General features: G+C 44.0%; 1 protein-coding gene across 1 annotated transcript; it reads right to left on the bottom strand.

Annotated features, from left to right (window-relative positions):
• ALDOB (aldolase, fructose-bisphosphate B) lies at window positions 1-8434 on the bottom strand. Its single transcript, XM_058524715.1, has 8 exons — window positions 8323-8434; window positions 7289-7500; window positions 6204-6258; window positions 4436-4596; window positions 3444-3527; window positions 2380-2554; window positions 1764-1963; window positions 1-96 (listed from the first exon to the last, which is right to left on the bottom strand). The coding sequence occupies exons 1-8, from the start codon at window positions 8432-8434 to the stop codon at window positions 1-3; spliced, it is 1095 nt and encodes a 364-aa protein (XP_058380698.1).
• Between the last annotated feature and the right edge of the window lie 17857 nt (window positions 8435-26291).

Here is a 26291-nt window from a genome sequence, read left to right on the forward strand (position 1 = left end):
CTAGTAGGTGTAGCAGGCTGTGAAGAGCGACTGGGTAGAAGCAGCGCTGGAGGAGCCTGTGTGAACATACTGGCCTTTGGCTGCCTGGCTGTTAGCCTGAAAAACAAGTGTGAGAGAGGAGGACGAGTTAGAGCCAACTCAGCGGTACCACGGCTTCAAGTCACTGCTGCTATTGTCTGCTCTCTCCAGGACTTATTTCTACACCTACAGTCATTTTCAAAGTGTGTTTCATGGACCTTGTTAGAAATGGAAATTCTCTAGCTTGACCCCAGACCTTCTGAATCACAAACTTGGTGGCTGATGCCCAGCAATCTTCGTTTTGACACTCCCATCAGGTGGTTCGGACACACACCAAACCGCCATACCCAGTTCTCCATCATCGCGTGGTAAAGCACTACCTCTAAAATCTCACACCTCACTTATGCCCCTGAGATGATTTTTTTTTAGCTTCGCTGGGGCCTCCCTTTCTTTAGCGCCTCATCACCAAATTTCTGGCTGCACTGGGTTCCTTGCCCAGCCTCCTCTGTGATCAGCAAGCTGATTAAGGCTGTCACTCAAATTCAGCACTCTTCTGTCTTCCTGTTAAACTTTTATTCTTCTACCCTGCTATTTCCCATGTAGGTTGATCTCAATCTTCCTGCATGCTTAAGAGAGCTGTTAGGAAAATTCAGGATCTAAGTTAATATACTACAAACTCATTCTCATTTCAGCTGCACCTTGCCTGATGCTTGGACGGAACATCTGGTCAGTTTCCTAGTAGACCACTTCAACAGCGATTCCAGGCTTCCCCACTGTTAAGACTGAAATCTCCATTCCCTTATCACTCTAATAGATGCCCTCCAACTGCTACATCTCTTCACCTCTACAGACCTGATTCCAAACCCATTCTCTTTCTTCTTTGCTATCTCTTCCCTCCTTTCTAAGGCCAACTCTGCCACCTGTATTTAATATTTAGTTTCATACAATCCTGATTCCTCTAAGTCCTTGTCCTCTCAATGATCCCCGCTCTCCTGATCTCTGATCTTTCCTCTGGCTCCTTCTGCTTTACATTGAAACATGCCAAACTCTCTCCTATTTGGCCAGACTCTAAGCCTCCTGAAGGCAGTGGCTGTGTCTGCTTTGTTCACCCCAGTCCTTGGCTCACAGTAGGTATTCAAAAAGGAATGGTTACTGCTGGAATAAAACCCTTTGTTGTCCTCATTTCTCCTGGTAACTTTTCTGGGTCTTTTCCTAACAAATATTTTGAATGGTCATCTTTCCTCTTCTCTCTCTATTGATACTGTTTTGTTGAGGGTCACTGATATGCTCCTATGTGCCAGTCTCAGCCTTTTCAAAAAGTCCTTATTCTGAATCTCTCTGTAGTGTGTTGTTATTGACCCCTTGAAACTTGTTTCTCTTTGTTCCCAGAAGCCTTGGTTCATTCTATCATATTATTGCTGCTTGGTTTGGTAGCTTCTCTTCTTCTTCTTCCCAAAATGAAAGGTGTGCTGGGTTCAGCCCTTGGCCTTCTTATCTTCCCTCTGAAGTATCTCTGTGGAAACAGTCCTTCAATCTACTGTCATCCAATAACCTCCCAGTGTGGATAATTCGAAACTCTCTCTAGCCCTAACCTTCCTGCTAAGCTCGACTGCCACATTTTCAAATATCTAGTAGACACTATCTGGGGAAACCGTCATGGCCTGAGAAAGCAGTGCTTCTCCATGTGAGAGAGCCAGGCCCTGAGTATCCACTTGATCAAGGAGCTAAGAGGAGTGGCATCTTACCAGGGCCCGCTTCATAAACGCCTCCTGGGTGGCCTTCTTATTTGCCGCCTTGCCACTCCAGGCAGCCAGGGCACTGGCCTGCAGGGCCCGTCCATAAGAGAAACTTAGTTTCCAGGGCTTTGGAAGAGGGCAAAGGTTGATCGCATTGAGGTTGAGAGTCGCATCCTCTTCACTCATGCCTCCAGACAAAAAGCAGATGCCTGGAAGGAGAGAAGCCATTACATTCTACTAGGCCCAGCTTATGTGCCCTACTTGAGAAAGGAAGCAAGGAGCCTAAAAGAAATGTAATGTCTCAATCTTTTCTCTACTTAATTGTGTGGGACTGGGTCGGACAAACTAATTTGCCTTTGCCGAAGCTAGTTGCGCTAAGGAGAGAAGGGCTTTAATAAATAAGGAGGGTGGTAAAATATTGAGGAAATCAATGGATTGTGTGCCTTTGGACAGACTCAGGATACATGGTATCATGGAGTGCAGGGGGCAAGTGCTGGCTGCCTGTGAGACAGCAGAGGTCTGTTTCGTCGATAGAGGCAGACACCTGGACAAACACAGACCCTTGTGGCGCTCCTTCAAAGGATGAGGGCTGAGGCCTCGAGCTGGAGGAGAAAGAAAGCCTTACCAGGAACTGCAGCAGGAACAGTCCGGTGGAGAGCTGTGACAGTGGCCATAGCCACTTGCTCTGGAGTATACTTCTTGGTGCAGGCATGTCCAGCAGTCACCATGTTGGGCTTCAGCAAGGTGCCCTCCAGGTAAACATGATGGTCGTTCAGAGCCTTGTAGACAGCAGCCAGGACCTGAAGGACAAGAGGTCCCAACAGGTGAAACCCAGAGCCAGCCTTAGAGTCACTTGACCTTGGCCCTTTTACACTGTGGGGACGCAGGATGAAGGAATTCCCATATGTTGCTTGGCCGAAGCTTTCCAACCAGCCTCTAGGCCTCATCAGAGTAATGCATTGTAAACCACAGCCATTGAGCACAGCCAGCTGGCCTATCCCTGCCACCCCTACTCTGAATGCTCACTGCATGCACTATTGGCATGGCTCTGCCTCCTAGAGGCCCTTCACTCCTTCTTTCTCATTACTCCCCTTGGTCAATTGAGATGGCCTTGATTTAGTTAGCTGAGGACATCTAAATTGGCCTCCGTTCTCCATCCCCATAGAAGCTGAGTGGTGATAAAAACATACATTTTAGAGACAGAAATGCTTTCAGACTCATTTCAGTCCACCTAATTCTGCAAGTGGAGAAACTGAGGTCAGGTTACATTAGGACTTTCTTACTGTCTTACAGATATACTGTGGCTAATTTAGAAAGTCACATGGGAACAAATGACTTCTAATTACAGTTTCTCATGTGAGTCTCATATCTTATTTTAAAATTTCTTAGTTTACACGTAATGGAACTGAGGTCCAAAAAGATATGACTTAACCCAAGGTCCCACAACTGGGAACATGGATTCTCGAACCCTAGTCTTGATACTGAAAATCCTGTGCTTTTTCCATAAGGAGCATATCATGTGCCAAAACAGTAGAAGGTTTGAGAACACCTCGTTACCTTCTCAATGCTACAAAATGATTCCAACTAAAGAATATTTCATATATAACAGCTGATATATGTTAAGTAACAGCTATTACTTAAAAACAAGATTTTTCAACAGGAATTGGGACCTTTATATTCAAGACTCACCTTCTCAGTAACGTACTGACAGTGTTCCAAGTCATGGTCTCCATCAGGAATTACCTCTGGTTCAACAATGGGTACCAGCCCATTCTAAAAAGGAAAAAGGAGGAGACAAAGTGAAGCTCTTCTCATTGGGAACTTTTCCTTAGGAGGATAGTCAACAGTTACAATTGGTGTAAAACGAAGCCCTTATGGAGAAATACCATATAGGTAACTTAAAGGCAGTGAAAGAAATTTAATGGGATGTCTAGTGAGCATTTGTGGCTTAGCCAAAAAAGAACAGTGAGCTAAAAAAAAAAAAAAGTTTTTCTGGGTATGAAGTAAAATAAATGCAAACCCTTAATTTCTGTATCTTATTCTAGAGACTGTTCTGCCTACCTCAGTACCTAGCTGTCACCCTTTAAGGGCAGTCAAATTTAAATCACTAAGAAAGATGCCTCTTGTCTGGGTTAATTAAGGAATTAATCAATGTTTACAGTTCTAATTGGGACTCTCCAGGTGCCCACAACTCAAGTAACCCCAACACAGCACCCACACAAGCAATCTGACGTTAACTTGGATCCCAGAGAAACTTCAACTTAGATTGGAAACTTGAGCATCAAGTCACCATCCTTCAAGAAATTATGTGGATTGGAACTAGATCAGAACTATCACCTTCAAACTGAGGATCTAAGAGGATCATGCCTCAGACATGGTGGAGCATAGACAAGCAAGTGCCCTGGCCTTACAAGACTGATCACTTTTAAGGCCCAGCTTCTAGAGCTCTGGCAGAGGGCAGCAGTTGATGGCATTGGTCTTTGGGGCTCATAGCTGAGTTGTGGAACTAAATCTTTCCCTACCACGCTTGGCTATAGCAAAAGTGGTGATAAATGCTACCAGGATACATTGGTGAGAGAAGGCTCATGTGTAGTTATAGTAAAATTGGAAAGTTATAGTAAAATTGGCTCTGAAGAAAGCTCTTGCCTCCTGTTTTTTAGCCCAAGGGGAAGACAGAGCACCTGCTGACAGATGCTGGCGTAGCGGGCCAGGGCATTGGCATTTTCCTGGATGGCAAGGTTGGATGGACACTGGTTGTCAATCCTCAGCACAGCACGCCACTTCCCAAAGTCAGCACCATCTTTCTTATACTGAGCACAGCGTTCAGAAAGGCCATCAAGCCCTGCAAGTCACCAAAGAGAGAAAGGCTTCTTTGCACCCAGTCCCTGATCCATGGGGCCACTGATAAAGTGAAGGAGTTCTCCTTTGGCTTAGCTTTTAGCCACAGAGTTTGAGGACCGAAAACATCCAGGCAAATAAATATTAATCCCAGTACTGAGGCAAAAGACCTGGATTTAATAAATATGGTTTTAACATACCGTGGATACTCCATAAGAAGACTAGAGGGAACTAATATTTGTCTAGTACTTACTATGGTCCAGGCGTGGTTCTAGACGTTTTGTACACCTGATCTCATTTAATTATCATAACAACCCTAAGACAGTAGTCCCCCCTTATCCACTGGGGATGCTTTCAAGACCCTCAGTGGATGCCTGAAACCGAGGACGTTTTTTCCTATATACACATACCTATGATAAAGTGTAATTTATAAATTAGGCATGGTAAGAGATTAACAACAGTAACTAATAATAAAATAGAACAGTTATAACAATACACTGTAATAAAAGTTACCGTAGATCTTAACAACCTCAGCATGTGATTTTTTTCTTCTTTCCTTATTAGTCAAGAACTTTTACCTTTTCACTTAAAGGAAGCACTTTACAGCTTCTCTTAGGCATATCCGAATGGCCAGCACCACTACTCTTGCGCTTTGGAGCCATTATTAAGTAAAATAAGGATTACTTGAACTCAAGCACTGCGAGATCGTGACAGTCGATCTAACAACCAAGATGGCTACTAAGTGACTATACAGTGGGTGGTGTACACAGCGTGGATCCGCTGGACAAAGGGATGATTCACATCCCGGGCGGGGTGAAGCAAGGCGGTGTGAGATTTCATCATGCTACTAAGAATGGCATGCAATTTAAAACTTATGAATTGTTTATTTCTGGAATTGTCCACTTAATATTTTCGGACCACAGTTGACCTCGGGTAACCAAAACTGAGGAAAGCAAAACCACAGATAAGGAGGGACTACTGTAGTTGTTATACTATTACAACCCTATAGTCATATCATACAACTAATAGTTGTATACTCATTTTACAGATTTGGAAACTGAGGCTATTAGAGGTTAAGTAACTTTGCCAAGTTTACATAACTAAAGAGTGACAGAGCTGGGCTTCAAATTCTGCTTAGCTAACCCAGAGCTGTGAATTATACTTGTCTCTTTGGGCAGTGAAGTACCTTGCAAAATTATCTAAGTAGTAAGTGATGGAACCAGGCTTCAAACCTAGGTATGTCTGATCCCAAAGCTTGCGATCTTTCCTCTCTACTGTTGCTGGATTTTTCTCTAAAAATAATATTCCCAGGTCCAGAGTATCTTGTCTGTGCAAGGCACGTGGTAAGCACTTTATGTATATTGTCTGATTTAATCCCACCACTATTCTGCAAAGTAGATATTGTTATCCCATTTTGACTGAGCCTCAGAGCCTTTAAGTGACTACCCTGAGGTCACACAGTTATTAACTAGAGGAGCTGGGACTGAAAACCAGGTGTGTGGTTCTAGAACCAGTGTGATATCCACATTTTGTTTTCCCTTGCTCGCCTCTTGGCTTGCATTCATTCTAGCATATAAGGGCGTGATTCACATCAGTGGGTAATTGCCTTACCTTGAATGGTGGTTTCTTTGTTTGTTCCTGCAAGGGGAGCACCTCCTTGGTCTAACTGTGAATATAAATAATTAACAAGTAGTTAGCGGTGTCAAGTGTCCCAGTAGGACACAAGCAGAGCCCCTGATGCTAACAGTTCTCATCTTTCACAAACTAAGGAGTTGAATTAGGAAGGTATATTAGTCATGGGGGGAGGGGGACACAGTTCAGTCCATAGCAGAAGGGAAGTTACCTGGACGGAACATGTAAGGGGTCAGCCTAAGAGGATGGAAAGCACAGGCCTGGAGCTTGGGAAGGAAGAAGTAATCCGACAGTTCCTGGGATGCAGAGGTGCCATATAAGAGCAGCTTCCCTTAAACTGTTTATTCAAGAGACATTTATTAAGCACCTGCACATACCAGGCACTGCGTTATTACAGGAGACGAAGAGGATAAAGATGCAGCTTCTCCTCTCAGCAGAGCAGAGGCTAAGGTCAAGAGCCGGAGAGGTAGACAGCCTGGGTTTGAACTGGCTCCAATTTTGCCTTGCCGTGGGCAAGTTATGTTACCCCTTGTCATTCCATTTTCTCACCTCCTTTCTAAAATAAGGATAATAATTGAGGCTACCTCCAGACGTTGTGAGGAGGACCCAATTAGTGCTTGGAGTCGTGAGCACTCAACAAATACTAATGTCCACTCCCGAGACGTTCGTGCAGATTTGGAAGACATAGTTACAACGGAACAGTAAATGCTTTAATCATAATAGCTATCATTAACTAAATAACAATTATGCAACAGGAACTGTTTTAAAAACTCATTCATCCTTATAAGAACATTTTAAGGTAGGTACTATTATTCCCATTTTAAAAATGAGGAAATTGAGACACTAAGAGATTAAGTACCTTGTAGAAAACTTGGTTAAAAGAAGAGAGCACTGGAAGAAAAGTCTAGAAGAGGATCTGGTTCTCAGTGGGAAGATGATGATGGAAAAGAGTGAGGACAGAAATAAGATGATAAGAATGTTCAGAGTGTTGGCCCTCCCCCAGCCACCGGGCTGGGAGTTTGGCTGGGGTGAGGCAAAAGCGAGATGGGAACGGAAGTATTCACCTTGATTCCCACCACGATCCCCTTTTCCTTGAGAATGTTTCTGAACAGCTTTCCCTCGCTGTCCTTCTGGTAGAGGGTCTCATGGAAAAGGATCACACCCCCGATGCTCTGGTTGATGGAGTTGTCCACAGTGAAGAGGATTTCTCGGAACTGCCGGCGGTTCTCTTCTGTGTTCTCCACCTTGATCCTCTGCAGGCGGTTTCCCATGGTGCCTATGGTGGGAGGGCCGAGGCAGCATAAGGAGCAAGCCTGGGCTTTCCTGATGCCCTCCTCCACACCAGCTCAGTGACTCTCACCAGGATGGGCAGCAAGACTCTCTTTTTCATTCAGATCTTCAAAGCTCCTGCCTCTTTTTTCTCTCCCCAGGAAAGGCCTTGGTTGCTATCAGGATGCTGGTTAGGAAGGTATGGGCTGGGTGTGTTGAGGTCAGGATGGAAGCCACCATTGGGTCCAAGTGGGTATGTAAGGCCCTCAGGCCTCTCCAGCCCTCCCCAGGTCCAGCCCTCAACCTGACTGGATGTACATACAGTGGAAGGAGGGGGTTGGGACAGACTCTTGACTTCCCTGGCTTCTATCATTTTATGGTGGGCCATGCAGGCCCTGCCACCACTCTCCCTCATGCCAACCTGGGCTTCTGTCTGCCACAAGCCCTTCCCTGTCCCAGGTGTGGACACTTCCCTACCCTCCCTGCCCTTTCTTGGCTGACTCTACACTGATTTCTTGTGAGCAGCAGAGGGTTGTATGTCTGACCATATTCCGGTTACTGAGTTCCTGGCCTTGCTACAGATGGATTCAAACGATCCCTGGCAAGGGGTCCTAAAATGGAGGGTTTGAGCCTCGTCCCTTTGTTTTCAGAAATCTGTCTACTGGAACAACAGGCCTCAAAAGGTCTATGCTTACTGAGTCTTTTGCTCCCACTCCCGTGTACAGAAAACTTTACTTCCTCTGAGAGGAAAGAAAATATGATTATCAAGTTGCCTTTGCTAAGCGGAGAAACAACAGTATGCCTGTTGTATCATGTTTCTTGAACTCACCTACAGACTCATCTGCAGCCAGGATCCCCTTGCCATTGGCAACAATGCGCTGGGCAATTTCTGAGAGCTCCTTCTTCTGTTCTGAGGTGAGGGCTGGAAATCGGTGGGCCATCGTGGCAGGTCTGGAAAAGAGTGCAGGAGAGGCATGAACAGAACTGTGAGTGGCTCGATGGAATCATGACCAAGACTTCCAGTGTATTGAGCTAAGCCCTATAGGCCCCTCTGACATTTCTGGCCTATTTCCACAATTGGATAAACAAAGTAAGTCTGTAGTTTTTTTCCCCTTAGCCTAAGTAGTTGCATTTAGCCACAATAGATGAAGGTAGAATGCCAAATGGTGATCCTAAACAGAGTGCCTTCCAGGAAACATTTGGGATCACTGATCCTGGTTCTGACCTAGCTAATTAGTGACCCACTGAAATCTGACAAACAGAGGGCACTGCAGTAACTGACAGTCCTTCTATTCTGTGGATTCCAGGTGCCATCGGGTGCCCTGGATGGCTTGAGGCCAAAACAGTGAGGCTTTTGGCCTCTGTGACCATTCTTCACTTTGCTCTGTTAGCCTGTAGTCCAGACTATTCTCCAGGCAACAGGCTTGAGAGGAGAAACCACCACTTGGCCTTGAAGTTAACCTCCTTTCACCTTTGGGACCTAGGGGGTGGGTGCAAGGCTCATTTTTCTTATATTCAACCACCTATGAGACCATTTGAAGCAGATGGGGGGTATTTTTCCTAAGTGCCTCTGGGCTGGAGGTTCCCACAGGCTCTAATGATGCTAAAGTCACAAAGTGATCCCTGCTCCAGTAATTCTCAGCTTCACTGCCTTAGCAAGGAGACACTCTGGCTCAAAGAACCCCCTACCCAAACAACGTACTCAGCAGGGTCCTCTGAAGAGGACATTGCTTCTATTTGGCTGCCACTTTGGGCTAGTCTTGAAAAATGTAAGCCCATAGGCTCTCCTCTTGGATTTAGAAAGAGTGATTTTGTGTAGATTGAGCTATCAAACTAATCAAATCACAGTGAAGATTATCTTGAGTAGTTTCCTATCCAATCCTGTGGCCTCCTCCTTTCCCCAATTTCCTCTCCGCTCATACACTCAGACACAGGGTGGTGTGGTCAGCAACGGAAAAAATAAAGATATTCCTTAAATAAAACAAAAGGAAAAAATAGCCCAATAATAATAGCAAATTATCATTTATTGCCAGCACTCTGCTAATTGCTTTACATGCACTATATAATTTATTGCTCACAACAATCCCAGAAGGCAGCTGGGCTTCTCTCCCCTCCCATATAATAAATAAGGAAAGAATGTAAGAGAGTTTAATTATTTGTCCAAGGACAAATAGCTAATAAGGCACAAAGTTGGGATAAGGGGCAATAGTCCCCTCTTTCAAGGAAAGAGTGAATTTGGTGAAAGGAATCAGCATTTGGATGATTCTAATGTCCTTGATGACACCCCTCCAGTACTCAAAATCTTTGGGCTTGGATCATCATCCCACACCACTGACATGACCAATTCATAAACATCTGACACATTCACACGGAGGTTTGCTGTAGTAGATCAGACAGACGCGGTGCAAAGACCAGCTCTGCCTCCCCTAGCTGGGCAAGTTGGTCATTTCTCTGAGTCTTAGGTTACTATGGATTAAATGGTGAAGATATTTGCTCTGGTTGTCTCATTGCCAAAAGGATCAAATGTGACCTGTGTACACCTTACTCATTGTAGTTGCTCAAAATATATTTGTTGAACTGCATGATAAACGTGAAGATGCTTTATAAAGCATTATGAAAATGTAAGGTATTATTATGTCTCTCTTTTTAAATTAAAAAAAATAATAATTACCAAAGGGACTTCCATGTTTCTATTTACTACCAAGCTATTTTCTTCAGACTGAGTGTGCTGACTTAATCAGAAAAACAGGTCAAATTGAACCAATACTGTTTATGGGAAGTTAAACTTCTACAGAGGGATTAAAGGTCTGTACCACATCAGCACAAATGTTGCCCCTTTGTTAATCATAAAACGGGGTCACAGGCCGATGTTCACCACTGGGAGACAGGAGGCCAGCAGGAGTGGGAAATGATAGAGAATGATTTCTGTGCCCCCAAACCTCTGCTCACTGAGGTGTCAAGTCAACTTTTCTTTTTAAGTGTGATTTTAAGTTCACACTATATTATTGAGTGAAAAAAGCAAGTTTCAAAGAAGTATGCAATATGTAATATTGTTCTTTAAATTAAAAACACACATACCGGGCCGGCCCCGTGGCTTAGCGGTTAAGTGCGTGCACTCCGCTACTGGCGGACCAGGTTCAGATCCCGGGCGCGCACCGACGCACCGCTTCTCCGGCCATGCTGAGGCCACGTCCCACATACAGCAACTAGAAGGATGTGCAACTATGACATACAACTATCTACTGGGGCTTTGGGGAGAAAAAATAAAGGAGGCGGATTGGCAATAGATGTTAGCTCAGAGCCAGTCTTCCTCAGCAAAAAGAGGAGGATTAGCATGGATGTTAGCTCAGGGCTGATCTTCCTCACAAAAAAAAAAAAAACCACACATACTGTTTGTGGGTCTGTATAAGCAGAGAATAACCACCCTGGGGTCATCTCTAGGGCATGGGATGGAGCGGAGTGACTCTCACATTTCACTTTATGGATTTTTTATAATGTTTGATTTCTTAGTGAACAGATTTATATATTACATGATTTATTATGCATAATCTATTAACAGGAAATATGTGTACAAATCTGGGGAAAGGTTGTGAGTATGAACATATACGAATAGAAGGTAACTACAGAAAAACAGAGCTACAAGTGACCTCAGACAGATCTGCATCAACCTGCCAACTTGAGAGATGAGAAAACTGAGGCCCAGGAAGAATATGTCTGATGCCACTTCTAAGTTATGACATTCTAGGATTGAAAGTCATATCCTATTGATTTATGACTTGGAAGCCTATTTCCAATCCTTCTTCAGCATAATGACAGATGGAACCCTACAGTGTGGTTCTTTCTGCCTTCCTTGAAGAGGTTCTGTGAAAAGATAATAATTTGTAACATATGAACATTTAACTCCTGGAGAAATATACGGCAGTGGAGAGTCCACGTGCTTCTCCATGCGCGAGGCAGATGGATTTTCAAGAAGACAGACGTGAGGGGCTTGTTCATTGAAAGCCTCTGGTTGCCAGGCACTGTGCACAGCCCTTTTATGTGGATGCATGCATGAAGATGCCCTCAGCCTCATGACCTACCCCAATGCCTCACTGACGAGTGCAGTGAGATGCTCTAGGACAGCCTGATCCCTGGTGCCTTTGAACATACGTGGAGCAGCCTAGAAAGAGACCTGAGTGTTGCTCTGTCCTCTGAACTGGCAAATAAGTGGAAGGAACTCCCAGGTTTATAGCAACTCCACTCCATCCCCTGCCCCAGCGCCTCCGGTCTAGCCTGGGCCTGGGTGGTCGTCAGATGTGCTTTAGCTCAAGTGATGATGGCAGCAGAGCTGGAGCCCCTGCTGGATCCAAATTGGCTAAGGGAGCCCTAGGAACTATTTAAAGAGAAGTTTATTTTAAAAGGCAACCTACCCTCACAACACGCCTATTTTTCAGATAGTAGAACAAATGTACCAAAATACATCAGCAGCTTTTGATTTCAAATATCTTAAACCATAGGATCTTCAGGGTGTTTGGTGCCAGTAGGAAATGTTATAGAAACTATCAAACAAGTGGACAGCTTGAGAATCCATAATCAAATGACAACTATGCTGTATGAGGTTTCCAAGCCTGTTTCATTTTCTCATTTGAGCTGTGGGTAAAGCTGAAGGGCAAATCATGCCAAGAGTTCATTTCTGTGACAAAGAAACTTCAGTGCTGGTACTAGTCAGTGTGGGAAGAGAATGAAGAAAATGACATAAGGTGATTGCTATGTAAATATATCATCGAAATAAGCAGTTGTTATGGAGAGAGCAGAAATGAGCAGGAATCTCAAAAACTGAGTGCAACCTAAGCAAATAGTATTCAAGCTGTTTTTTCTAAGCCAAAGTCTCAGAAAAGCCCTTCTACAGGTAACAGTGGTAACTGGCAGCAAGGTTGAGCATTTTGCTGCCACTCAAAGAGCCAGGGAAGGTGTGAGTGAGCATTCACGCTGAGGGAGAAAAGCAATCATTTCAGCAGATCATCACATTTTTCCTGAAAACAGAGGCAAACAAACTTTCCCCTCTACACACTTAGTGCTGTCGTTAACCCCTTACTCCTTGGTGAGTGCAGGTAGACAAAGGAGGTTCTTTTACTTACAATTCGGGAGAGGAGAGTTCTCTTAGACGCCAGAAGCTGTGGACAAGCAGCAGCTGCCACGTAGGACGAATCTTAGGGAATGCACAGTTTTTATAGACTTCTCATCAAAGCTTTTTTTTAAACTTTTGCCCTCCCCTTCCCACCTTGGCCTGGTAGGGAGGTGTTTATCCAATACCTCTGATTGGCTCGTAAACAGCCAATCCTTCTAATCATGTTCACACACTCATTGTACTCACAGAATGTTAAAGCTACAAGGGATATCTGGAAACCATGTAGTTCTTAATCCAGACTTTTCGTTTTACAGGTGAGGAGACTGAGGCACAGAGGATTCTGGGATTCCCCTAAGTCACGCAGCTAGTGAGTGACTGGGCTCTAGAGTCCACTGAGAGACAGTGGGGAGAGTGTTGGCTTAGCCTCAGCACTTACTGGACACTGGACCTTGGCCAAGGTGTTTTTTGTTATTTCTCTGAGCCTTAATTTCCTCTTCTGTAAATTGGGATCTCAACTTCATGAGAGCATTAAATGAGTTTGTAAAGTGCCTGCCTACAGTGGGCATTCAAAGATCTTCCCCAGTGCCCCCAAAACCAGGCTGGGCTTCCTGATGTCTTTAATTCCAGAACACATTGTCTTTTACTCTATCCTCATTCTCTCTCAATCTTTACATTTTTGTCATCAAAGTTGGTAAAAACCAGAATGAAACTCAAAGTGGTTGATATAAGCCATCAACTCCCCTAGACATGGCACTGACTGGCGATGGGCTCATTCCACAGGGCTTTCTCCTGAGCATTCAGCCAAACTCTAATTCAAGAGAAAGTAAATAAAAATATTGCATGCTTCCTGAGGCAAATAATCAATGAGGCAAATAAAAGTTATGGGGAAATCTAAAAATAATGAAGTGACCATGATCACAAGAAAGTATAAATTCTCAGGATCATATTCTTTTGGAATAACACATAAAATGGGGGTGACATATCAAAGTGCTCAGAGGTATAGAGTATAACACTAGAACCTATGGGTGAAAAGTGAAATGTCAATGAAATGAAGGAAAAAGAAGCAGAGAATTAGGTTGTCTACATAGAGTTTCAGCTCAGATAACTTCTAAAAGTGGGTAGTGTTAGATGTTGAATGTGATTATTGAAGGAAATTGAAATGCTTGAAACACAAAATTGAGGGAAATTTTGGCCAAAGCCTGTCCTAAGGATAGCAGAGGCTAGACCAGGTGAAGGTGCCATCAGCACTCTCGACTCCACTGGCCACCCAAAGGCACACTTTCTGGTCTCCCCATCTCCACCTGATGCTTGATTCATCTGACCAAGATGACCTGATCGGGGGACATGTGAGTTTTCATCAGATTTGACTGTTGACAAAGGGGATTGGAGGAAGTAGAGGCAGATGGTGATGAAAGAATGGAGAACAGGGTTAGTGACAGTTGTTGGGAGTCGGGACTTGGGTGGTCAGAACTGTGACTAAAACACTCCACCTGCTGAGAGATGCATGGCAGAAATAATTTTACTTATGCTACTAGTACTAATTATTCTTGTTATAACAATGACAACAATAACAATAATAATTGCTATTTTTTGAGGTTCTGTGATGAATCGGTTCTTCTTATACATGATCTCCAATCTCAGCAGCTCTCTGAGGGAAGGTTTACTACCCCATTTTCTGGATAAGGAAACTGGTTCAGAGAGGGCAAGTAACTTGCCTAGAGTCACAGGACAGGTACACGGAGAGTCTGTCTCACTCCAAGTGAGTAGTCTAAAGCAGGGCTGCTTACATTTTGATGACCACAGACTGCATAGATTAGCTCTTTCGCTCCCCGCTCCCAGCAGTTTAGAACCTTGGACGTTAAACCTGCATTAATCAGGAAAGAACCACTTGCGTCGGCAGACGTAGGTGGCCCTGTTCCTGCTGGGCATCGTTCCACGTGAACAGTAGGCTGGCAAGGCATGTCAGAGGAGCATGAGCACTCCTGCCCCTGAGTGGTGTCCCCTGCTGCTGCTACCCTGCCATCAGCATGCGGCCGCCCCCAGGGTTTGCAACTGAAACTCAAAGTTCAGGAAAGCGAGGCTGAGGCTTAGTGGACTAGAGAAACAGCACCTCCTGAGCAACACAGACTGCTTGCAAGTTTTTTTTTGTTAATCTCTTAACTCTATAAAACGTTCAAAACTGAGACGTCATGGGGCCCGCCCTGTGGCGTAGCAGTTAAGTGCATGCGCTCCGCTGCTGGCAGCTCGGGGTTCGGATCCCGGGCACGCACAGACACACCGCTTGTCATGTTGTGGCGGCGTCTCACATAAAGTGGAAAAAGATGGGCACAGATGTTAGCCCAGGGCCAATCTTCCTCAGCAAAAAGAGAAGGATTGGCGTGGATGTTAGCTCGGGGCTGATCTTCCTCACAAAAAAACAAAATAACACAAACAAACAACAAAAAAATTGAGATGTCATGATATGTGGAAAGACCATGGGACTTGGAGGCTGTGAAATATTGGGAAATCCTCCAACCTCTTTTGTCCTCAGTTTCACCATCTGTAACGTGGGCTAGTAAATTGGCTCCATCAGTAACTGATTATGGAGAATGAATGAAATAACACATGACAAGGGCTTAGCATACAGTAAGTTTGCGTTAAATAGCCGGATCTGAATGCATAATTCTGCTTTAGAGGCCTCCAATGGCAGACTCTTCTAATAGGCAACAACAAGATGATATCAGTCATGATCATTACTCTCAATACCCCAACAACTGCCTCATTCATTCTCCACTCCCTGCCTCACTCTAGATACTTCTGATTTGAATATGATATCTACATAAGTCAGCAGACAGGCCATGAGTTAAATATATTCATGCACAGTATGCGATCTGAGTCCACAAACAAGTAAACTTGTACATGCAAGTAAATCTCATGTATAATAGTTACATTCAGTGTAGGATTAGTAATATTATAAAGAACTTTCATAAAAAGGAGCCACATCTACACAATGCGAGGAAGAACTATGATTGGGTTAATATGGCATTTAAAAGTATCATTTCTAATCTGTGGTAGGGATATTTCCTCATTGTATTGCAATCTGCTTTGGGGGTTGTGATGGTTTCAGGACTCTGGAACTAGCAGTCATTATTTTGGTCATAGAGATAGGTCTAGTGTTATTCCACCATAGTTCACAAAATTTTTATGGAGATTCTGTGTGTGAGGCATTGCGTTACCTACAGAGATGTTTTATACAGGACACACTTTTGTAGAGACTACAAGATGAATAAGACTGGCCTGTTCTTAAGAAACTTATAATCTAAGAAGTGGGAGGAGAGGGTTGAGGTCAGGATCAAATCAGATCAAACCAAATAAGAGAACGTATATGAGAATACCAAAAGATTGTGCAGCGGTGGTTGTGGTGGTCATTGTTACTGCAGTGTTCATGGAAGACTCTATGAAGTAACATGAAAGAAAAGTCTAGATAATCTGGATTTTTACGTGACCAGGTCATGCTCCATATCAATTGATTCAGCCCATCACACTGTAAGACCTATGCATTCAGGGGCAATGATGCCTCATCACTGTCTCCCCAGCACCTAACACAATGCCTAGAGCACAGTAGGCACCCAATTAATTTTTGTTGAATAAAGGAACCAATAAATATATGAATACATTTGTATCAACCTCAGAAAAGTTTGGAGTAACTGTCTTATAATAATTATCCCTGAAAACTTTGAAATAATTAAGAAGTATAAGATGACCATTACTTTCTTCTAAAACTATGCTGGATTCTGAAAGCTCTTCTATCATTGTCCATTTGGAATTTCATAGGAATCCAGGCTGTAGCTCTCCTGAAATGTGCACATGAACCACAGTCTCCTTAACTCCTTTAAAAAAAATTGTAGCAAAATACACATAACATAACATTTACCATCTTAACCATCTTTAAGTGTCCAGTTCAGTAGTGTTAATTACATTCACGTTGTTTTGCAATTGGTCTCCAGAACTCTTTTCATCTTGCAAAACTGTCACTATATCCATTTAACCACTCCTCATTTCCCCCACTCCTCCTAGCTCCTGGCAACCATCATTCAACACTCTGCCTCTATGAATTTGACTATTCTAGGTCTCTAATCATTGATATCACGCAGTATTAGTCTTTTTGTGGTTGGCTTATTTCACTTAGCATAATGTCTTCAAGGTTCATCCATGTTGTAGCATGTGTCAGAATTTCCTCCCTTTTAAAAGCTGAAGAATATTCCATTGTATGTATAAACCACATTTTGTTTATCCATTCATTGGTCTGTGGACACTTTGGCTGCTTCCACCTTTTGGCTATTGTGAATAATGCTGCTGTGAACATAAGTGTACACATATCTCTGTGAGACCCTTCTTTCCATTCTTTTGTGGCCCTTTTAATAATGTAATAGTTTTATTGAGAGAGAATTCACATACCATACGAGTCACCTATTTAAAGTGTACCATCCAACGGTGTTTGGTATATTCACAGAGTTAGAGTGTTAAGTGTCAGTTTGGGAGAGAGATGTGGTAGGTTTTTAAAAAGCCCAGAATCTGAGAGTGTCAATAGTTTTAAAGCACCAGAATGAAGCCCAGGGGCAAGAGCCTTTCGACCTCAGCAGACGTGGAAATGGGAGAGTCGGGGATCGCCTTCTATTTCCTCCTGGTGATTTTTTTAAACACTCTTCATTGCTAAGAAATCTGAACTGTGTGTATTCCGGGAAGGCTAGAGTGCCTGTGTATATTTAAGTATCTAGGGTAAGTAAATTTGAGAGTATCCAAATTCTAGGGCTGAGAAAAGCTACCCCCTTGAGACTAGAGAGTAAAACTCTAGGGCTTAGAAAATCCACCCCCTTGAGACCAGAGACAACTGAAGCTTGAAATGTGATAAAGAACTTGAGGTTTTTTTAGTCTAAGGAAATGTGTACGTGCAGTAGGGAGCTGCAGAGGCAGAGTGAATGAGAAAGAATGGGCCGCAGAATTTCAGAATTACTGAGTGACAGGAAAGAGTTACATTGTGGTCCGCGGTGACCACCAATCCTATTTCCCCACATTCCCTCATAGTGCGCTGTTTACTGCCTTGTCAGTGTTTTCTCTTTGCCTCTTGCTCAATCATCTCAAAGTCCAATTTTTCCCTCACTATCTAATCAGGAATGTTGGTTACTTATGTCATTTATGAGCCCCAGCATAATATTGCTTTCACTCTTCCTTATCTCTTTGCTGAAACTGTTTGGCCTTTAGAGGGGAAGCAATGTGCGTCAGTGGAAAGAGCCCTGGGTGAGCAGGCACGAGGTCTGGGTGATGGCCGAGTTCTGTCCCTGGCCAGCTGTGGAACGGGCGGAAATCACTTTCTCTCAGCCTCCCTCCCCTGGGGTGTCAAGTGGGCCTAGTAATACCCCTCCTGTCTAACTTGACCGTGTTGGTGCACTGGTTGAACGTATCATCTAAACAAATGCTTTGAAAGCTGTAAAGACCTACACAATTACGAAGTGCTATAAACCACACTACTTCACAGAAACAGACGGTACCCTGCTCCTGTGGTACATGCACACTCACACACACACACATCTGAGAATCAGAAAACCAGCCCTAGATCTACCCTTAATAGCTGAATGACACTGTCCAAGGGAGGGCATTACCATTTCTTGAGCACTTACTGCTCACAGGGCCTTTTCTGGGAACTTCACAGAATATTTCATTAATCCCCACTTCATCAGCAGGGTAGGCATCGTTTTGGAGAGGAGGGAGATGACCCCGTCTCTGGCTCAAGGTCACACCATTAGTAAGCAGCAGAACAGGGACTGAAATACAGATCTGTGACTCTAAAGCCATTGTGGGACCTTGAACTCATCACGTATACAGCAAAGGAGGGGGTCCCTTCTAGCTGTGATAGTCTATGGTCTTTTCCCCCAAAATTGCCTGTTTTAACATACACGGTTTGCCCCAGAGCAAAGGAAATGGTTTTAAACAATAATATAAGAAACTTAGATTAGACCATAAACTGTTTTCTTTGGGGAAGTATTGTTGAAATGGATCATTTATTGACTAGAGAGCTTCAAAATACTGGCACAATGGAAGAAATTGGGTGGTTCTAACCCCTCGTCTCTTATTCCCCTTTTCTTTAGGTTTGCTTCATCTCATTTCAGCAGTCTTTAGGAATGAAGAGCACCAGGCTGACCAGATCCAGATTTACACTTTCCTGGAAGGCTGGATAAAAGGCCCAGATACTGAGGGGCAGGCAGCCAGCCAGCACATGCAGAGGGCAGACCAGTCAATCACTTAGTGACCACCTCAGTGCCACCTACTCTCCCACAAAATGAAGAACAGTGTCACTCAGCCTCCCAGGTAATTAATACAGTCACCGACAAACTCAACCTGCTGCCCTTCTGAAGGTCCAGCCATAAATTTTCTTGGCAAGTCAATATCATTCAATCATGTAGAATTTGGACTTTGAAGTCAGAGAGAACTTGCTCCAAATTCCAGCTCAGAGCTTCCTAGCTGTGTTACTTTGGACAAGTTCTCTAACCGTTTTGAGCCTCAGTTTCCTCAGCAGCAAAAGGACAATAATAAAACTTAACTTAGTGGAAGTTCCACTTAGTGGAGGAGAGGTAGAAGCGGGTTTGAGGAGGATGAAGAAAATGGCCGCATCATTTGTGGAGAGTGTAAAGAGGAACGGAGGAGGAGAGATGAATAAAGAGATAAGGCCATGCATCCATGCTTCCGGACTCAGAAGCAGACTGAGCGGCGGGAAGGGTCACCCCACCAGGGAGGCAGACAAGCTGACTTCATTAGCACCCCTGGGCCACACCATTCAAGGTGCACAACTGGCCTGTGCCACTGCCACCACCACGGCATGCCTGTCCTCTGCGGCACAGCTGACTCCCAGGCATGTTCAGCCCCGCTAGGCTGCCAGATGGAGGTGCAAACAAGAGGCTGGAATGAGTTATCTCTGGCAGGGTGTCAGGGAGTTCCTCATCCAATCACTGGCACCCCAGCAGAGCAGGCTGCATGGTCGTGACCAGGCAGCAGACGCCCTGGCTCCCCCGGAGCGGGAAGAGAGGAGCAGTTACCCTCTTCTCATCTGTTTCCTGCCCCGGCCTGCCCTCTTCTGCTGCTCATTTTGGTGGCTCTCCTTTGGGCCATTTGCCAAGTGAGAATAGAGTCCCTCTGATCCCAGAGAAGAAGGTAAAAGCAGTCACTATAAAGAAAAAAAGGCAGTCACTTATTAAAAAATAATTATATTCTTGAATGTCATTGTCAGAGAATACAGACAGCTACCTCTTGCTAGAGCTCTTGCTTACACCGTGTGCAGGTAAATTTGCTGATCATTTTTCCAGTGCCCTCTTCTCCTCCCCAACACCACTGTCTCTGGGGTCTTTTTCCTCATACCTTCTCCCTCCTTCATCCTGGACCTCCAAGGTAGGCTGCTTATAGTGGTTCTGCAAAAGTGACGGTCCCTGTTGGGTCTAGGAGGAGAGAGAAGACAAGATCACAAATTGGTACATGTAACTCAGATCTCAGATCCCTCCTTGGCTTTTTAGATCCAGATAAGATTGGCTCAAACCTCCATCTATAACCTCCAGAAAGTCCAATGCCTTCCGCCAGTTTGGAAGATATTCCCAGGGAGGTTCTGTTATTAAGGTCACTCTGCCTCAGAGCATCTCATTTCCCTGAATCAGTTCAGTCAAGAGCACGGGTCATTGCCCCAGCCCCAGTGTACCAGCCCTGTCTCTGCCTTGGTGACCTAGATGGGAAACTTGGCTCCTTCAGCAGATCTCCATGAAAAAGCAAAAATAAACAAACGAACAATTTCACTTGCACAAAGGCTTTTTGCAGTGTTAAAAGATAGACTGAGACATATTAAAATTATAAGAATTTATTTGAGCAATACCAAATGGTTAGAAGAGCTCTGTCAAAGGGAGCTGGGGAAAAACTTTGATAGAGAAAAAGCCGAAGTAAAGTAGGGAAATTATTGATAGGCTATAGCCTAAAGCTTAGTTGGCTGTGTGTGATTGGTTGTACTTAGATTTGGATTTCATAACCTTGAGGCATATACAGGCTTAGATTTGCGTTTGCTAACGTAGATGCCACTGCGTTAGAGCCACCTCACTCTAATGACCTCCTGTTTAATTAATCTAACAGTAGACATAGCTAAAGATTTGCAGAGAGGAAGGGGAATTACATGGTGGCCATAGAACAATTTGAAATTGAGCATTAGTCATCCCTATTCCTAAAAGTGCTTTGAAATACCCCACCAGGTGGAATGTTCCATTGACTGCTGAAGGCTCTACTTCTCTCCTCTCCTTTCCCATTTCTCCTCCTCATTTCTTCCCTCACAGATTGCTCATAGAAGTCTGAATTGTTTTTACTCCACTAGCTGAGGCAGCACCCCCGCACTCACCTCTAAACCTTTGTATCTCCAAACAAATCAGTTTCCTGGGCTACGGGACAGGGCCATCTACTCCGCTAGTGAGGAGCCGCTCAGAAACCCAGAGACTTCCTCGAACACGTTCCATCTTCCTTAAAAGGCACTTTCCATATGACGTCACAATTTTGGTTTCTCTTTTAAGTATATTCCAAGGTTGTGTGGTGAGGGCCGTAAGAAAGTCAAGCCCCCCTGTACCTGAGTTCAAAGGAAGGTAGTCTCTCTCTGAGACTGTCAGGGAAGAATCCATATACGGATGCGCTGAACAGAGTCGGGAGTGTAGAGTGTTTCCTGCTCTGAGATAGAACCTCAGGTGCGTGTTTTGTGTGGGTAACGGAGGATGGAGTTGAGTGCTGAGCTGCGATGAGGATCAATCCTCCCGTGGGCCTGTTTTACTACCTGCCCTTCTGCTCTGTGACTGTGGGAGTGGAAGGGAACCAGAAAACACCAGAGAAGAATTAATAAAGGACAAGCATTCCTTTATACCCTGAGGATATAACTGCATTTTCTTGAGCTAGACATGACCAGGACAGACAGTGGCCCTGTTAGCTAATCCCTAAGGCAAGGGAAGATATGGACAATTCTAGACCTTAAGTTATTTTTTCATACACATCCACCTCCTTTAAACTAAGTTGTAAAAATCAAGCCCACACAGGAGTGACCTTCTTACATGTTTACTTGTTAAAGCCAGGAAAAGCATTGTTTTGAATTAGGTATGTATCAGTGAGATTTTCATCATGGCCAAGGGGAGGATCTAGCTATGGCTATTAACTTGCAGACTGCAAGTTTTGGGCATTTCAGGCACCCATTTAAAACCAAGTAAAACAACTTTTTTTTTTTTAAAGATTTTATTTATTTATTTTTTCCCTCCAAAGCCCCAGTAGATAGTTGTATGTCATAGTTGCACATCCTTCTAGTTGCTGTATGTGGGACGCGGCCTCAGCACAGCCGGAGAAGCGGTGCGGCGGTGCGCGCCCGGGATCCGGGCCCAGGCCGCCAGCAGCGGAGCGCACGCACTTAACCGCTAAGCCACGGGGTCAGCCCGTAAAACAACTTTTGTATCGGCTACCACACCTGTGGTTCTCTGCTGAGTAAATCCTGAATGGTTTCTATTCAGGCCCATCCTGATAGATTCCTTAACTTCACCAGGACCGATGCCAGAGGCCAGGAGGGTCTAATCTTCACGTTCAAGAAAGGCCTCAAATTCCGTTTAGATGTGATTGCCAAATGAGTTATACACACAGTTATTGCTTCATGTGTGTATTCAAAGCATTAATTTGCTAAATGTATGCATTCAAATTCTACCAGGGTTTTGGTAACTGTGGTTTTGCCAGAGTCTTCATTTTTAATATACTTACTGGAAGCTTAAAATTATGGAAGTAGCCTGGATCTCTCTTGGCCTCTGAGAGGCCCTGTCCCACACCTATCTTGATTGTTTATATATAGATAGATCTTTATTCCACAAGAAAGGAGTATAAACTTGGGCTCAAATCCCCCAATAATTTATCAAAAGATCACCTGAATGAAATATTGGGAGAGAATTCCTTGAATAATATGCAGTCCATCCAGTTTGACGATATCAGAGGTACAGAGAATGGGCACATTACATACCCAGGCCTACACCTTTCCTGCTGGAATCGTTTTGGGTGAATAGTTCTAGTGTGCTTTTGGTATGATGCCATCTGACTTGCCTGGAGGCCATCATCGAAAATAGGTCTGTGCAACTCACTCTCTGGCCATCGTCCAATAATCCCATCACAGGCTGTGCTCATTACGAAGTCCTCAGACAGAAATTCTTGTCTGATCTGAGAACTAATAATGGTTGTACTTCTCCTGAGCAATCAGTTTAATTTTATCTCATAATGTTGTGAAACTGCTTAACTGGCCAGGTTTCCATTTCTCATTGCCTGCTAGTTTATTCAGACACACATTTTTGATCTACCCCTACTATGACCAGAAACCAGGCAAGGAAAGGGTTACTGAAAATATGACCCATAACTAAACACAGTCTGTCAAATGTTTTCCAGACAAGGAGAAAACTAAATGTGCTGTTTTTCAGAAGAAGATGTCCTCATTTTTTGCAGATGTTGTCATCCTGCAGTGAAACTGACATGGTTGCAGCAGGACCCCTGCAAATTGCTGCAGCTCTAAATGGCACGTTGGACTGAACCTGTTACGTAGTGATACATTGAACTCTTTATGTAATAGCCTGTACGTGTGCCCTGATCAGGCCCAGTTGTTACACAGTTGTAACAGTTCCTCTGCACTCTGGTGTATAAAACTTTCACTTGCACTAAGCCCAAGGTGGGTGGGGGCTGGGGAGGGCCCTGCTTTGGGAGCTATCCCTGGTGTTCTCCATCGCTTGTGCAAGCAATACACCTTTTTTCTTCACCCCCTTCAGCTTTGGTTGTGCTTTTTGGTTCCACCCTCGCCAAGAGACAGACCCACTGAGTTCGGTTACAACATCAAGTGGTGGACCATAGTGGTCAGTTAGTTAATTGTAATTAGTTTGGCTAATTCTTTTTAGGTTTGTCTTTGGGTTCTTGCTTTTGGTGTTTTAGTGGATGGTTGCTTTTTATTTTAGTTTTTAACATTTTACTTATTAATCCAGATGTATTTTATTTTTGTGACTGGTTTGAGGCAGGAATTTAAATGTATTTTTTTCACCAAATAGTAAATTGTGTGAGTCATGCATGTTCATAATGTTCTCCATGCATGCTCTTAAATGCAAATAACAGGCTCTACTTGTCTTAGTCAGCTTGGGCTGCTAGAACAAATACCATAGATTGGGTGGCTTAAACAACAGACATTTATTTTCTCACAGTTCTGGAGGCTGAGAAGTCCAAGATCAAGGTGCTGGCAGATCCAGGTTCTGGTGAGGTCCCACTTCCTGGTTTGCAGATGGCTGTCCTCCCACTGTATTCTTGTTACCAAACCTGAAGTGAGTTCAATCACCTGTCACACAGCAAGCCAATCTCTGACAGCGGGCGTAGTGGAAGAAAGTAGGAATTTTATTGCAAAGTGCTGAGCAAGGAGAATGGCAGCTAACACTGTAATCCTGAACTCCCTGAAAAGCTACAAGCAAGGGTTTTTATTTAAAGTTTTAGCCAAAGGAGGGAGGAGCATGTGGCCTTGGGGGCTGAAGTTTTAAGAGTCCTCCACAAAGGCGCGACTGTGTTTCATATTTCTTTATGGGTCGCATGTGCAGATTCAGGCGGGTTCTGTGTTGCATGTGGTAGATTTTTAGTCTGTGAGGTCTAAAGTTTACAATCGGTCATTTTAGCTTCTCAAAGCTCCTGTGAGGTGTTTAGTCAGGCAGAGGGCTATCAGCAAGCTCCTCTCTTATCCTGCTGTTCTGCAAAGCAAGCTCAGAAACTCTGGTTACTTTGTTTCCCATCAACCTTGTGGGTACAGGCAGGTTTCATCCTAATCCAGGGAAATTTTAACTCCTTCATCCTCGGTTTCATTCTTACGTGGCAGAGAGCAGAGAGAGGAGGCAAGGTCTCTCATGCCTCTTCTTATAAGGGCACTAATCCCATTCATGAGGGCTCCACCCTCCTGCCCTAATCACCTCCCAAATGCCCCACCTCCTAATATAATCACATTGGGGGTTAGGATTTCAACATATGAATTTTGAAAGAAACACAAACATTCAGTCCATAACTCTACTCTTAACTAGCTTAAGCAGAAAGGGATTTATTAAAGGATACTTGGTAATTCACAGACCTCTGGGAGGACCAGAGAACTAGGCTTGTGGGCTACACAGTCAAGAGCAAGACAGGCATGATCAGCAGATCCAGAAGAAATACCTGACCATACCACAGGATGGTTCTAGCAAAAACTCTTTAAAAACTGACTCAGTGGCCTAGTGGTTGGGTTCAACGTGCTCTGCTTCAGTAGCCCAGATTCAGTTCCTGGGCACGGACCTACGCTACTCATCTGTCAGTGGCCGTGCTGTGGTGGCGGCTCACATACAAAAAAAAAAAGAGGAAGATTGGCAATAGATGTTAGCTCAGGGCAAATCTTCCTCAGGAAAACACACACACACACACACACACACACACACACACACACACACTGACTCAGTGGGACACCTACAACTCTGACACTGTTACTGGGTGGGCTGGCTGGATTTTCTGGGCTCTTGTTTCAGCATGACAAAAGAATTTGTGAGCGAACACACACAGATGAGTTCAAAGAAAGAAGGGATTTATTTTCAAGGTGAAAGTACACTCCAAGAGAGGGAGTGGGCAGGCTCACGGTGAGTGTATGCACTGAGGTTTGGGTGGCTTGTAGATTATGTAGGTTTATTTATTTGTGAGGAGGGGAAAAGAAGGGGTCTGAAAGAATGTCACCCAATCAGCTTGCTGTCCCCTCCTCCATGTCGGGAGGGGGAGTTTTTCCCCTTAGATGGTCCTTGGCAGAACTGTCATGGCTTCTATCCCCCACAAGGGGGGGGTCAAAACCACCATGTAAATTTATTATGATTTTAGTATAATGAGGGTGAGTTCAGGGCGCAGCAGGTGGAAGCTAACCATGTGCCTGAGCAAGCTGCAAAGCAGGACAAACAGGACGCTGTGGGTGTTGCAGGGAGGCCATCCAAGGAGGGTTCTTCTATTGTGGTGTGTCAGCTTTTAGCCGTTCCCCTGCTCATGTCTGACTTACTACCTGCCTACAACAACATGGCTGCTCCAAAGGAGCAAATGCTCTGGACACCACACTTACCAGAAGCTCTGTCTCCTTGAATATGCCCCCTCACATGGCTCCCTTCCACATAAGATGTCATGGGGGGTGAGAGTGAGGAGGGCGTAGAATCTAAGTCATATGCCTGATTTTTGGATTTTTTTGGGGAAATCAGGACTCGTTTACAAAGTGAGAAATGATCAGAATGTCAAGAGGTTGTTAGAAAGATGTTGGACAGCCATAATGCAGAGTTCTGCTACGTTAATCAGTTAATTCAATACTGTTTCTAAAACAATTTAGCATTTTTTGAAATGCCACCCATAATATATTTGATTAATATGTAAATGTATATGCATGCATAGCATGCACACACACAAATGTATTATGCTATTTTTCCCTTGATGCATTTTTGTTTACCCTTGTACTACTCAACACTTTTAATTATTGGAGCTTTATGATACATTTAAATATCTAGGAGAATATGTCCCCTACAATCTTTTTCAACGATTTCTTGGCTCTTCTTACCTTTTAATTTTGCAAATGAACTTCAGAATGGTTTCATGAAATTCTCAATTTGGCATTT

This window comes from Diceros bicornis, chromosome 28 (assembly GCF_020826845.1).
Source record: "Diceros bicornis minor isolate mBicDic1 chromosome 28, mDicBic1.mat.cur, whole genome shotgun sequence".
In the NCBI taxonomy this organism is placed as follows: domain Eukaryota; kingdom Metazoa; phylum Chordata; class Mammalia; order Perissodactyla; family Rhinocerotidae; genus Diceros; species Diceros bicornis.